The 14827-nt window shown below is 52.2% G+C and overlaps 1 protein-coding gene across 1 annotated transcript; it reads left to right on the forward strand.

Annotated features, from left to right (window-relative positions):
• Positions 1–1479: 1479 nt before the first annotated feature.
• MAP6 (microtubule associated protein 6) lies at positions 1480–14345 on the forward strand. Its single transcript, XM_008929356.2, has 4 exons — positions 1480–1550; positions 1657–1870; positions 3689–3885; positions 14182–14345. The coding sequence occupies exons 1-4, from the start codon at positions 1480–1482 to the stop codon at positions 14249–14251; spliced, it is 552 nt and encodes a 183-aa protein (XP_008927604.2). The 3' UTR covers positions 14252–14345.
• The last annotated feature ends 482 nt before the right edge of the window (positions 14346–14827 follow it).

A 14827-nucleotide genomic window follows, 5' to 3' on the forward strand; every position in this document is an offset into this window, starting at 1 on the left:
AATGGGAATGGAATGTTTTTTTCAAGTGGAAAAACCTTCAATTCACGTGTTGCTCATTCAGTGCAGTGGTTTCCTGAGGAACAGCATCCCTCAAAGAGGGAGTATCCCTGCCTTTGGCAGCATTGTCCAAGCCCAGGAAGGGCTGAAGAGGAAAGAGGGAGGGAAATTAGGAAATACAGGTAAAATAAAAAGTCGATGTAGGTAGAAGCAACACTAAGGATGGAGAGTAGGAGCTGGGATGTGGCTCAGAGACAACAATACCTACTTTGAGGGGTGTATTTGTGAGTATCTCACACATGCTCCATGTTTGCATTCCCATCCATGAACAGAGCCCAGAGAGGCACTGAGCTCATCCTGCAGGCAGCAGTTCCCTTGGAAGAGAAATGGGGTTTCCCATTTTCCAGAGAGATTGTGGGAATGAGAAGTGTAGCAGTGAGCAGGCAGGGAGCTGCCCTGATCCTGCACATGGAAAGGATCCTGGATTCCCAAGTCCCTGAGGGCACTGGATGACCTTCTGCAGCCCTGTCTGAGCATCCTCTGGTGATGTGTGCATGTCCAAAGTGAAGCTTTCCTGAGCCCCTGGACTCGCTCCAGCTGCTTATCCTCGTAAAAGGGAAAGCTGAATAACCCCATGCCCATTTGTCAAATTTGGTTGAAGCTGATTAAGATGTTCAGAGCTATTATGGGAAGGGATTGACTGGCAGTACCCTCACACAGAGTTCATTTCCCTCATAATCCGGGCTGAAAATGAGTAACACAGCCCAAAAACGTGGAACGGGGCAGGAGGGGCAGGGTCTGCAGCTCAGAGATCCCATTGCCTCAGAAGCCCTGAAATTAAGGCAAGAAAATGAAAAGGGGTTGGAATGAAATGAGCTTTAAGGTCCCTCTCAACCCAAACCAAACTCTGGGATTTCCAAGGAAAACTCACCCCTCTGCAGAGGGCTTGTGTCACCACTGTTGGGATAACTCCTGGCTTGCACTGGAGTTTTAAGGACCTAAACACTGCCTTGGGCTGTGTCTGAGCACAACCCCTGTAGGGTACCAACACATTTGGGTCTCATTCTCAGACAAATATCGATTTTTAGAGAGAAAAATGAAAAGAGTTTACTTCAAAACTGAGCAGATGTTGGTGCTGTGCTGGGAAGAACAGGAAAAAACAAGAGAATGAGGTTGTGGAACGTGTCCAGCAGATGTTAAAAGTCTTTCAAGCGTGTTTGGGTTTTCTTCCTCTAAAAGGTTGCAACTCTGTCCAAAAGAAATGAAAGATGGGGTTATTTTTTTCCTGTAACTCAGGAATTCACTGTGAGCTAATAAAGAGAAGCCATAGCTCCACCTGACAGACTGTGCATCTAAGACAGCTTTCTCTTGATTATTTACCTGTTTATCCCAATTATTTATCTGTTAGTGTGGGATTAACTGAACTGCTGAGCACAGTTTGGTGCAGTACAGGTGGAATCACACAATTCTGTCCTCACAGGCATGGCCGAGGGTGCCCAGGGCTGGCTGATGTTAATAGACTATGTTTCTTTTCAATTCCTCGTAATTTGTTGGTGGGTTTTGGGCGAGGTAAAACACGAGCCTGTTTCTATGTCGTTGAGCAACGCGGGATTCCACCCATTGCTGGATCCCTGAACCTGTTTCCCTTTGACCCCTCAGGAACGAGTTCCGGCCCTGGATCGACGTCAAGCCAGTGAAAGCGATCCGGGCCAAGCCCCAGTACAAACCCCCGGAGGAGAAGATGATCCACGAGACCAGTTACAGCGCCCAGTTCAAGGGGGAAACCAGTAAGCCTTCTCCAGCTGACAACAAATACCTGGAGCGCAGGAGGATACGCACCCTCTACAGCGAGCCCTACAAAGAACCTCCCAAGGTGAGGGACCCGGGGGGACACGTCCAACCCACAGGGCAGGGCTGGACACGCTGCCTTCAGTCCCCTCCTGGGGCATCTTCCTTCTGGCCAGCTGGGGATCCACCTTGCACGTGGTGGTGGAGGGAGAACTAAACGTGCCCCGGCCACGTGCTCTGGCAGCCCAGAAACCTCCCGTGCCCTGGGCTGGTCCCACAGGGAGCGTGGGCAGCAGGGGAGGGGGGGATTCTGCCCCTCTGCCCCCTCGGGTGGGGGCAGAGCTGCCTCCAGCCCTGGGGAACAACAGCACAGGGACGTGGAGCTGCTGGAGAGAGTCCAGAGGAGGCCCTGGAGATGCTGCCAGGGCTGGAGCCCCTCTGCTCTGGAGCCAGGCTGGGGGAGCTGGGGGGGTTCAGCTGGAGAAGGGAAGGCTCCAGGGAGAGCTGAGAGCCCCTTGCAGGGCCTAAAGGGGCTCCAGGAGAGCTGGAGAGGGACTGGGGACAAGGGATGGAGGGACAGGACACAGGGAATGGCTTCCCAGTGCCAGAGGGCAGGGTTAGATGGGATATTGGGAAGGAATTGTTGGCTGTGAGGGTGGGAGGCCCTGGCCCAGGTTGCCCAGAGAAGCTGTGGCTGCCCCTGGATCCCTGGAAGTGTCCAAGGCCAGGTTGGACAGGGCTTGGAGCAGCCTGGGCTAGTGGAAGGTGTCCCTGCCTGTGGTAGGGGGTTGCAAATAGATGGTTTTTAAGGACTCTTCCAACCCAAACCATCCTATAATCCTACGGGCTCTAGAACAGCTCGGTGCACTTTGGAGAGAATAGTGCCCTGTGTCAAACTGAGGAGTGAGGGCAGGGCCCAGATGAAGAGGGTTTTGTGTTGTCATTTCCCACATGATTATCTAGGCAGCTTTCTGTTTCTCCCTCTAAAACTATAGGAACTCCACATTGCTCTTTTTCCCAGGAACAACATGGTGAGAGCCAGATCCTCATCTGCAGTTAATTCAGAGCCCAGAGAGTGACAGTACCCACTCCTGGCTTTGATCAGATCCAGGACATGTGTGGAGAAGGACCTGAGCTGAAATGTCTTCCAGCCTTGTTTTCCAGGAGCAGTGGTGGATCTGCATTTGAAAGGAGTTTGTGCAGTTTTAAACCCAGGACTATTAGTCCTTCCCAGAGTTCAGGAGTGTTGGATCTGTGAGGGGTGGCAAGGCAGGCACGGAGGAGCTAAAGGCTTCTGTTCCTCCTTAATTTTGTAGCTGTTCTTCCTATTTTGGGGGCTGTAGAAACAAGACGCTGTTGTGCACTTTTCTCCAGGTGCCAGTCATTGTCCTGTGCCCCAGGTATCCCCAAGGAATTTTCCTGTGCTGTGGGAATCTGTTAAGAACAGATAGAGGAGTCCTGTCCTGCAGGAAGGGCGGGGATTTGTAGCAGCCTCTTTGTCCTGAGCATCATTTCTCTGCTTCCAATCCAGAGAGAGACAATTCCCCTGTGGGCTTGCAAAGCCCTTCCTGAAGTCAGAGAGAGATGGGGGAATTGCTAAAATGCCTGATAATATTCCCTCTCCTGTTCATCCTGCTGTGTCCTGATCTGGATGCAACGGGCTCTGCTGGCTCCAGGGGCTCTGTGACTTCAGGGCATCAGCAAAGGAGCTGGCCATTTGCAACCCAGCATGAGCCCAGCTGCTCCCCTCCTTCGTGGCAGGGCAGAGGTGAGCGGACGAGGAACATTTGTGCTGTTTCTGATCTAAATCCTGTTTTCCACCTGTCCTTGTGTCTCTCTGTCTCTGTCTCTGTCTCTCTCTCTCTCTCCTTGTCTGTTGTCGTTTTGCCTGTCCTCCATGCAGGTGGAAAAACCTAGCATAAAGCCTTCCAAACCAAAAAAGACCACAACAAGCCATAAACCCCTGAAAAAGGCCAAAGACAAGCAGATTGCATCTGGCCGGGCTGCCAAGAAAAAGAGCGCCGAGACCTCCAACACAGCAAAGCCAGAGGACAAGGAGAAAAGTAAAGAGATGAACAATAAACTGGCTGAGGCAAAAGAGTAAATGTCACTGCACTTTCCTTTCTTACTCGTTTTTTTTCCCCTTTTATTTCTTTTTTCCTTCTTTTTTTCCCCCCTCCCACCCATTTGATTAAATAAAGGCCACAAAATTAATTAGAGGCTTCTAATCTGCTTTTTGTTCTGATTGTATTAGAAGCTTTTCTGTTTTATTTCCAAGGAGGATTAGGGAATCCTTGTTTCTGAGGTCAGGTTGTTCTGCTTTGCCTGCACAACACGGCTCTGCACAGAGTGAGGGACGTGGGAATGCATGAGCAGGGCGTAGGAGATGGAGGTGATGGATCATGGTTGCATCCAACAGCCTGGCCCTTTCCTTGGGCTGGTCCTTCAGGGCTTTGCCAGCGTGGAAGTGCCCGTGGAGCCACGGAAGGGCTCTGCTCTCATCCCAGGAGGCCCTTTTGGGTTGGCCCTTGTTGGGTTGTCTCCCACTGGTGCTGGTGGGTGAAGGGTTTTGGAGGCAGAGAGGATCAGGTTCATTCATGGTGCTGTGGATCTGCTGGGAATCCACCAGAACCAGTGGTGTGGATCTGCTGGGAATCCACCAGAACCAGTGGTGTGGCCAAGAGTGATTCCCCCTGGTTGCACTGGTGGGATTTCTGCTCCAAGAAGCAATGGGAAAGGAGGTCCCGTGGAAATTAAGGGCCAAATCCTCCCCCAGGGTAGCTGGGGGCAGGTCCAGCTGCATCAAGGCACCTTCACCCTCAAAACCACTTGAAGTCCTTGATTTTAAATAAAAAACTGAGTGAGGGAAGGCATAGAGAGCAGTGAAGACTTTCCAAGCCTGTGGCAGGTTAGACGGGGTTATCAGCAGGTTGTTCTTCCCTATTGTTTCCCCCAGGTTATGGGCCTTTTTAATTATTCCCAGTTTGGTTGGAATCTTGGTCTGCTTTTTTCACTCCTGGGGTGCCAGCAGGCAGAGTTAGGTTTCAGAAGGAGGTTTGGTTTGCAGGGGTGCCCTTCCAAGAGGTAGAAAGAACCGTGTCACCGAGGTCGGCTGGAGCTGTCGGCCCCTGCTGTGCTGATCCTTCCGGCTGCTGGGGTTCATGTGGGCTCATAAGCATCCCAAGAGGGCCCCAAAAAAAGATGTTGGGATCCCTAGAGTCCCTCCAGACAAGATCTCAGGGTTCCAATCCTATTTACTGTGCCCTTACTGCAGGAAATCCCCACAGCCCAGTTTGGAAGCTCTGAACACGGCAGGACCATTTGTCAGCAGTGTGACCTGGCCCAACGGGCTGGCCCTGCATCCCCCAGAACCTGGGTCACTGCAGCAGTGGGACCTGGGAGAGCTGTGGTCCCAATCCGAATTTATTGTGCCTAACTCCTGGATTGGGTCCTAAATACATGAGGACTTACCTTGATCCCACCAAACTGAGCTGTTAAACTCTCCCATAGCAGAGAGGCCTCAAGTCAAGGTGCAGGGTTCTCATTTTTTATTTTGGCAGCCCCAAAATTTCTCTCCTAACGTGAAGTCCACCATGAAACTCCTGGAGGACAATTGGGAAGGAGGGAGAGAGAGGTGGGAGGTAGGGTAGGGAGGCACTGGGATGAGGAAAGTCTCACTGCCCAGGGTGTTTTAGGGATGTGAAACATAACAGAGAAAGGGATGTGTTGGGAGGATGAGGAGTCCCACTTTTGGGGTCTCACCCCGTTAGGATTGGGGTTTTTTTTGGAAACATAAATGAGTGGTGGGCTGCAAGGCTGAGAGGGAGTTTCCCAAGGGGAGGGAAGCTCTGTGCTGTACAGGTAGTGAGGTTTGCTGGCCTTAGTGCTGAGTAAGTGCCACGTTCAGTGTGTCGTGTGACGTGTCCTGTTTGCCTTGCTGACAGCCTAACCCTTCGAGTAGCAGTGAGTGTAGTGTTCTGAACCCAGTGGTGTGTTTCCAAAGCTTAGCTGTGTTAGAACTGTGTGCTATGAGCTAGTCAGGTTGTGTCTGTGGAAAATATATATTCATATATAGAAATATATATATATATTTAAACCTCCGCTGTTTGGGAGGAAACCAGGGAAAATCCTCCAGGAAGTAAAACTGTGGAAATCTTTGTGAATGTAGTGCTTTTTTTTTTTTTTTTTTTAAATTTTGATGTGCATGCCCTCATGGAGATGCTGACCTGTGCATAATGACCATTGCTTTCCTGAGTGCTCAGAAGCCCCTGCAGCAGCTCAGCTCTGTCTCCAGCACTGAGCTGGGGGAGACGGGTGTGCTCACAGCTCTTCCCACCCACAAGGGACAACTGGCCAGAGAAGATGAGCTCCCAAGGCTTGGTGTGATTCCTTGGCTTTTGAGGTGCTTCATGCATCTTCCCACTCCTCAGTAGCGTCCTCTGCTGTCGCAGGATGTGGCACCAGCCCTGAAGATGATGTGTCACAGCAGGCAAGACACGTCAGGAAGGCACTAGACAGTTCCCAACAGCCCAACACACCAATCTGACAGAAGGACAGACCACACCAAACAATTGTCCCCGTTGTTTTTTGGCCCCGAGTGTCACATTGAAAGGGACACGTTCACACTTTGCCACCGTCTCGCCTTGAGTTCAGGGGGAATTTAGCCCTTGACTTCAAGGTTAACTAAATTTTGCCCAAGGAACATGATTCAGGTGCTCAGACCACCTAATCAAAGCATCTCCATGACTCTGGATCAACTGCTGAACATCCATGAGCTCCGGGATTGCTCCTTCTCAATGGAGAGCATCCATCCCAGTGTCTGAGTGGAACGTGCACAGTGAGTGGTCACAGCATGGCTTTGTGTTCCTTAGCACATGAAGTTTTTTGGTGGCGGGGGCTTGGATCCTGGTGGTCTTTAAGGCCCTTCCAACCCAAACCATTCCATGAGCTCAGTACAAAACCAGGTGTGAAGTGTTAGCCAGGGGTCCAAATCTCCCCCCTAGGAAGGAACTTCCCAAGGGCCATTGAGCCGCCTATTTTGGCCACCTCTCTGAGGGTGGGATGAATGGTCCTTGGAGGGTTTTTTTTCTGGGAGACTGGTAGGGCCTGGAGACCCCCCTCTCAACAGCAACAGAACTGGGATAGACATCCTTGGGCTGTGCTCCATGTGCAGCAGGTCTCAGCATGCATCCAACCCCCCTCAGCACACAGTTAGCACTGCACTGAACGCCAGGAAATGCAGCAGAGTCGAGCCTCAAGGGGGAAACCCTGCCCACTCTGCCCTCCCCAGGCTCTGTGCCCATCCAACCCACTCAGGTTTATCAGAAAGGAGACCAAATCTCTGCCGTTCCAAGTTCACTTTGGGCTCTGAGCTTGTCGATCCCGCTGGGAAACTGCTCTGCTGTTCTGTGTTTGCAGCTCCCACGATGCTGATCTGTAATTATGTTCTGCTTTCCTTGTAAAAAAGAAAGAAAAAAAAAATTGTTTTGCTTTTTACCCTGTGTGAGAGTTCCTGTGCTGTCTGTTGCTTGCTTTTGCATTTTCACTGTATTGTACTGTTACTCCTTTCTGCAAAATGGTGCTAATTTGCTGACTGAGCTCCTGTTTCTCTGACGCTTCGCACACCAATCACCTGCTTCTCCATCTGCTGGGTGTGCAGACCTGGCACCCACGAATTCCACAAACTCTCGCCTCTTGGAGGCAGATAGGAAGTGTCTAATTAATATTTTGTGGCCTGGGTTTGGTTGCATATCACGGATTGTCTCTTGTAAACATGTTGAGCACACCTCCTCGTGGTGCTTTCTCCTTGTTGCTGTTCTGATGAGAGTGACACACACACACACACACACACACACACACAAAAATTAATGTATAGCCAATTGATTGTGACGTGCTTGTGATCTTTGCTTGCTCAAAGGGTTCTTTTTCCAATGATAAATAAATGCTGAAGACGAATACCACCTCCTGGAGCTTGTTTTCTCGATAAGAAGCACAGTTTAGTGAAAGAAATGCCCTTCCAACTGAAATCAGGCTTGTGTTGTTAGAACTGCCCCTTCCATAGGCAGTTCCCTTCCATAGGCACAGCCTGGCTCCCTTTAGGTGGCTGCTTGCCCCAGACTAGCCTGGAGCACTCAGAGGGCAGTGAAGCCGTGTGGTTGGAGCAGGTTTGCCTTTATTTTCCGTGTGAAATGTCTGTGAGCAGAGGATCTGTGAAGTGAGAGCCCTGCTGAGCCCCCTCATGCCCACCTTCAGTGGCTCAGGGAGCAAACCCCACAGAGAGCTGGAGGGAGGGGAGGTGATGTGGATGAGATGACTTGATTGCACACCCTTTTCCAATGTTAATGACACCTTTCCAACTGCCTACAGCTTTGCTTTTCTCCCAAAACCAAGCCTGGGCAACCTGGTCTAGTGGGAGGTGTCCCTGCCCATGGCAGGGGGTTGGAATGAGATGAGGTTTGAGGTCCCTTCCAATCCAAACTATTCTGGGACTCTGTGGAAACCACCTGAAAAGCCCATGAGGGGTCAAGGGGCTGTAAACCCTCACTAAAAGGAGGTGGCAAGTTCTTGGGTTGAGCACTTTGAGAGCCTGTGGAAATGCCGAGTTCTGGTTTTATATTGATGAAAGTGTTGGATATCTGGAGAAAATGGTGGTTGTGAAAAAGCAGGGCTGGGGGCACAATTTTATTTTAAATGGTGACCCTAATCTTTTTTTCTTTTAATTAGCCTGCAATTTTGATTTTTAGTCATGTTTTCTCTTTTAATGGACGCTCCAATAAAATCCTCACCGACCTGAAGAAAACTATTGTATTTTTGAGCAATCTGGTCTAGTGGAAGGTGTCCCATGGTAGGGAGTTTGAAACTAGATGGTTTTAAAGGTCTATAACTCTGAAAACTCTGAAATCTCTCCTCCACCACAGCCCTGTTACCTCCCTGGAGCACCAACCCTTCTCTGCCTTACTGCTGCTGGGGGCTATTGCACATCCCTGCCTGGTTTACAGATCACTGCCTGAATTTATTCCGCCTGTGACCACCTGCTGATACCGGTGCTGCTTTCTGATGTCCTGCTGTACCACCCTGCCTTCCCTGTCCCTTCCCCACCAGCTCCATCCATCCATCAGCCACACACCCCTGGATGACCTTTGCAGTGTTTCAGCTGGGCTGTAGGTCAGGGGATTTACCATTTCACCCTCCACAGCTGGTATTGGAGAAAATGTTCATTTTTAAGGGATCCGTCATTCTTGGGGCTTGTCTGTGACAATTCCATAATGGCCAAAGAAATGTTTCTCCCGTGACACAAAGGTCCAGGGGCTTTTCCATGCTGCAGCATGGATGGGGACCCCACCTGCTCCCACCCTAATGGTCAGTGTTGGGGTCTGGGGGAGGGGACAAGGAGGGGGAGAATAACTGGAATTCAAGGAGTCAAAAGTCTTCTTCTCGAACTCTTGATAAGGGAGCATCTTAGAGGTGTTTTCCAGCCTAAATAATGCTGTGACCTGAGTGTGGCTTTGCAGAGGTGTCACCCTGCCTGGCCTGAGCAGCCCCACGAGGAGTGACCTCCATCCTTCCCATGTTAATGAACTGCTTTTAGATACCCCGTGTGCACACCTGGGATCCTTGTGCATGGGGGGATGGGGAAGTTCCCCCTTGATACTCCCCATCCTTCCATTCCAGCCTGGGCACAGGACTGAGATTTATCAGCACTGACACTTCCAAATCTCTCAGCCTCCTCTGAAAACCTCAGTGATTGTTGTTACATCCCTGGCTGGTGAAAGGATGAGTGCAGATGTTTCATCAGCTGACATGTCAGCCCTTGTACAAATGCAGCCTCTTGTGTGTCATAATATTCTCTGGATTTAGGGTTTATTTAAAGATGTGCCAGTGCAGGAGAGAAAGGGACTTTTTAAGAAGATGCCTCTGTGATAAGTTGTGTCTCCCAACATCCAAGGAATAACTGCCATCCCCAAGAGTGGCATCAGCTACAGAAGAGGAGCCATGCAGGAAGAAGAAATTCTCTAGTATGAGCAGGATGATATGGATGTACTCAGCTCTAAGAACAGTATCTTTTCCACAGCTGGGAAGTACTGTGATGTTCAGACATGGGCTTCAGCTCTGCCTGGTTCCAGCAGTGCCATGGTAAGTTTGATCCCACTGGGGAATTGTCCTTGTACCTGTGAGCTTTCTGGGCTGGGAGCAATCTCCCCAGTGCCACTGGGTCTGCTCCCAAGCTGGGGGGTGTGGGATGGGGGTGACAGAGCTCTGAGCACCTCAGGACTGCTGGTCTGTCAGGAACTCTGAGCTGCTTGTGAACACCTCATTTCTGTTGCAGGGTGCCTTGGGAACAGCTGCCTAATCCTGATGGTCCTGTGGAGAAGATATGAGGCAAGGATGAAAGAAAATCCTGCTAATGAATTGAAGGCATCTTTCTGCTTCCTAAAAGGCCAGCCCTCCCTGCAGGCAGTCTGCTCCAGGGAAGCCAAGGACCAGCCACCGGGAAAATGATGGATGAGGAGCAGTGACAGACCTCAGAGACGTGTGAGAGCCCTGAGGAATGATAACTGCCTTCAGTGCATTCAGTGGTGTGAGAGATGGAAGGGGGAAGCATTTCTGCCCCCTCTCTGTTGTCCCCTGCCCACCCTGCCCCCGCCTGTGGCATGCAGCAGCCCCAAGCCCCTGAGCAAAGCTGGGTCTCCTGTGTCTTCCTGGGGAGACCTGCACATCCTGCCTGGCTCTGGGAGGGGTCTGGAGAGCTGGCTCCCAGCAGAGGGTGAGGAGCACCAGGCATGACACAGGGTGGAGGGTGGGTCTGTCTTTATCGGTTAAACAGCACCCAGGAGAACTTGGTGGTGCCAGGAGCAGGTGGTCAGGATAGGGAAACATGGAGAGTAGCCCCTGGCCTTTGGACTGAGCTGCTCCTTGGGCTGGTTCAGGATTTAGGACCCAGCTGAAGACAAGCTCAGCTGTGGCCACCTTGTTTGGAGCCAAGGGATTTGCCCAGAGAAGCTGTGGCTGCCCCTGGATCCCTGGAAGTGTCCAAGGCCAGGTTGGACAGGGCTTGGAGCAAGCTGGGATAGTGGAAGGTGTCCCTGCTCGTGGCGGGCGTTGGATGATCTTCAAATCCTTCCAGACCATTGTGTTGTCCTGTGATTTATCAGCAGGGACACGAGCAAGCCACCTTTGATTTCCTGACACAGATCATGCTTAGGAGCCACAGGACACTGCATGTCCCTGCCCCCCTTGCCTCTGCTCCCACCCCTCTCCCCCAGTTCCACTGCTGATCACACACCCCTGGCCCTGTTGGATCCTGCCCCTGCAGCCTGCAGTGCCCTCACCCCTGCCAGATCCCATGGTGCTGTTCCTTTTTGCCTTCAACATCATTTCCCCTCCCTCATCCCTGCCAGCTCTTCTCTGTCTGTCCCACAGCTGCTTCTCCAACCCTTTGCTTTCTCCCCCTGAGCACCTTTCCCCTGCACACCATCCTGAATTCCCAGCTCCAGCAGGAGCCTTGTCCTTCCCGTTCCCCCCAGCGAGTGTTTGGTGTGCTGTCTCTTGGACTGTAAAGCCTTTGTCTCTGCCTGTACCGGGTGATCTCACCCACTGCTTGGAATAAACGATACCTCACCCACCGACTGCCCCTTCTCTCTCTCCTTTCTTGGTGTGGCTTCACTGGATGTGTCTGCAAGTGCATCATGTGTCTGTCCCTGTGGCCAGTGGAGCAGTTGTTCTCACTGCTGCCTCTCTCCCCACAGTCTTTTGGGGTCACTCTGCTCGTGCTTTTGTCCTCTGGTACCTTTGTTTCTCTCTTTTACAGCCCCAGGGACGAGCCCTGCTGGCAGCGTAGGAGCCCGGCACACTCGGAGCTGCAGCACCTCCTGTCCCTTGCCACCCTGGTGCATCTGATAAAGAGATTGGCCTTCCTCCAGCTCCCTGCAGAGGTGTCCTGTGCTGCCAGGTGGCTCAACAGATGCAGCAGGCGAGGAGAGTGAAGGAGAACTCTTGTAGCCCAGAGCAGAAGCAGCTGATGGTAAAGGAACGTCATTGCTCTGGGACAGAGAACAGTGGGCACAAGTGTGTCAGTGCAAGCCCAAGCAGATGCATCTCCCAGGGCAAGCAGCAGAAGCTGGCTTGGCATGTTCCAGAGATGGATGCCCAAGAGGTTTCTTGTGGCTCAGAAGGTGCCCTGAACATTTGCTTCCTCCATCCCAGGCCAGGACTAGATGTGCCACTGAGGTCCCCAGCTGACCTTGGGGGTCCACTGAAGTCTTCTGGCACCTAGACTTGTGCCAGGAGAGCTCTGTGAGAGCTTCTCTATCTGCTGCTTTGCAGGCAGACCTTGGTTTGAACTCTGAAGGGCCAAGGTCCTTGTTGCTCACCTCACACCTCCGCCAGCTCAGACCTCACAACCAGGTACCTTCTCCTCCTCCAGACCTTGCTGACCCCAAACTGGGGCAGGTTTCCAGATCTCCCCCAAGCTGTGCAGTGACAGCAGCCCCTCAGGTTGCTGGGGTGCAGAGCAAGGCTGGAATGCTGCCTTACACCCTCCCAGCTCCATCTTGCCAAGGGCCAGACCTTGCTGTGCAGCCCCGCGGAGAGCAGCCAGGGCTGGTCCTGCTCTGCATCCTCTGGTGGCCCTGGAGACAAAAATGGAATCACCTCCTCCTCACACTCCTCCCAGTTTGGAATGAGCTTTACTGGGACAGACAGTCACACAGTTGTCTGTATCCAGTGCAAACAAAGAGGAAACCAGGGGATGGAGATGGGAATGGGGATGGGATGCAGACTCTTTCTTCTCCAGGAGGCTGGGTCTTAGCCTGAAATCCATGGCTGAAGGATGCAGCCAGTCATGGGAAGAGAGCCAGTAGATTAAAATGAAGAACATACACTGCATGCACCAGCTTTCGGCCTCGGCAGAGAGGGACCAGCCCAGTGCTGATGAGAAGTCACTTGGTGACTCTGGCAAGGACTCAGGAAAAATGTTGATGGATGACAGAGAATTTATGTTGCTTCAGAGCTGGTTTTGCTTTCAAAGCTCTATTCTGAAATGCAGGGCAGCAGAAAGAGTGGGGTTGGACACCAAGGGAGAGGTGTTGGCTCCCCTGGATCCTGTTGAGCCTGGATCATCACATACACACTGGCACAGGACAGCCTGAGCATTTTCCCCTAATCCTCTGATTTATGGTTCTGGGTTCACCTCAAGCCCATAGGAACTGGAAAGAACTCAGCAGATTTCCTCCCAGCCTCTGCCAACAGCTTCTGGTAGCAAAGGGCTCCTCGTGGCCAGCACACAGGGCAGGGCCAGGGTGAGGATTTGAGGGAGAGCTGTCCTGCCAGGCTTCTCCACATGGTGCTGCCCCACGAGCCTCTCCTGCAGGGGTGGTTGGACTCCTGTGTCTGGGCTGGGCTGGTTTCATGGGCCAAGGAGATGGTCACCAGCCCCTGGCCTCCTGGCCATGGTGTCAGCACCTCCTTCCCTCCTCTGAGCTGGAACCATTCCCAAGGACAGCGTCGGGCTGGGGGGTGAATGGGCATCTCCACAGTGCCTTGATGCAACCACCGTGTAAAGCTGCCCATTTGAAAGCCAAGCAGGTTTCTCCTGCCTCTCCATCTGCTTTCTGCCTTCCTGCAGCCTCACAGATCCCTCCCCATCCATCACACCTCTCTCCTCATCGCTGCAGATCCTCCTTCTCTCTCCTAATGAAGATTGATTCCCTTGTTCCCTGCAGCTCTTTCCTTTCCCCATCCCTCCCTCTGCGCTTCTGCAAGACCCAGCCTTTCCTCCAGCACCTCAGGTACAGGGCTGGCTCCAGAGCTGATCCCAGCAGGCATCCAGTGCCTGGATGGATCAACCCTCAGCCCCTGGTGTCTCCTGGGGGCATGGAAGAGGAGAGCTACTCTCACACTGGGGTTAGGATATGTGGGCTGGGCTTGTTTTGAGAGGGCTGGTTGTTTTGAGAGGAGCCAGGTCCTTCCTGAGCAGCACAAGAACTTGGCTCCCCTGGGACAGGGCTTCCAGCACCCACCTCGAGGGGAACAAGCTGCTGCTTTGGGGGCCAGTCACACAGCGATGTGTCAAACCCATTCCATGCAGGTTATAATCAATTGGCAAGCACATTTTGGGGCTGATGGTGGGTATGGTCCTGCTCACAGCTCAACAAGGAGTCCAGAGCCCCAGCCTTCCCAGTTTTGTGGACATCTATGGGTTTTGGAGCAGCTCCTTGCAGGGCCCAGGACCCAGGACCAGCCTCACCAAACAGCCTGAGGACACACCAAACATGTGTCTGGGGGGCACTGCAGGGCCCCTGGGCACGGGGCAAACCCCAGCCCCGGGGTGACAGCGTGTTGTCGTCACCAGCTGATTGCTCTGACAGCTTTGCAATGATGCTCTTTCTCTGCTTCCAGGACCCCTGAGAAAAACCCTGGTGCTACAGAGCAAGAGCCAAGTACCTTGGTGCAGGACCAACCCTTGTGAGGTCGGGAACTCCTCCGAGCAGCCGCTGGAGCACACGGATAGTCTGCATGGAATGTGTATGGCCTGGCGGCCTCCAATACAGCCGACAAGCAGAGCTCAGTGACACCTTCTCCTGTCTCTCAAGCACATGGAGTTGTCACCAGGAGCTGTGTGATGAAGTTTAGCATGTCTGTGCCTTGATGTAAGTACAGTAAAGTCAGAGAAAGAAAAATGGGTCCAGTTCTCCCTTTATTTGTAGCTGTGAAACAGCACTTGGGTCTCTCACCAATATCTATTCTAAATCTACTCTTTCAGTTTATACCCACTCCCCCTTGGCCTGTCACTTCAGTTCCTGTTGAACAGCCCCTCTCTGGTTTCCCTGTAGCTCCTTCAGAACCTGGAGGGTGCTGTGAGGTCTCCACACAACCTTCTCCAGGGTGAACAGTCCCAGCTTTCTCAGCCTGGGAGGTTTCCATAGGGGAGGTGCTCCAGTCCCCTTACCAAGTGCTGGACGAGACACCAAAACTTGCTGGCAAATCAGTGTTTCTTATCAGCATATTTTCTAAAAAAGTGTTTTACTGAAAAACTGTGAAGTAC

This window comes from Manacus vitellinus, unplaced genomic scaffold (genome assembly GCF_001715985.3).
Source record: "Manacus vitellinus isolate BGI_N305 unplaced genomic scaffold, ASM171598v3 scaffold_35_pilon, whole genome shotgun sequence".
Lineage (NCBI taxonomy): Eukaryota > Metazoa > Chordata > Aves > Passeriformes > Pipridae > Manacus > Manacus vitellinus.

What these genes read in the sequence shown, in the direction of transcription:
- MAP6 (XM_008929356.2), top strand. Translation starts at nt 1,480, where the DNA reads ATGGCCGAGGGTGCCCAGGGCTGGCTGATGTTAATAGACTATGTTTCT. An exon ending in CCTACAAAGAACCTCCCAAG is followed by an intron (nt 1,871 to 3,688) that starts GTGAGGGACCCG and finishes TCCTCCATGCAG; the next exon opens with GTGGAAAAACCTAGCATAAA. An exon ending in AAACTGGCTGAGGCAAAAGA is followed by an intron (nt 3,886 to 14,181) that starts GTAAATGTCACT and finishes CTCTGCTTCCAG; the next exon opens with GACCCCTGAGAAAAACCCTG.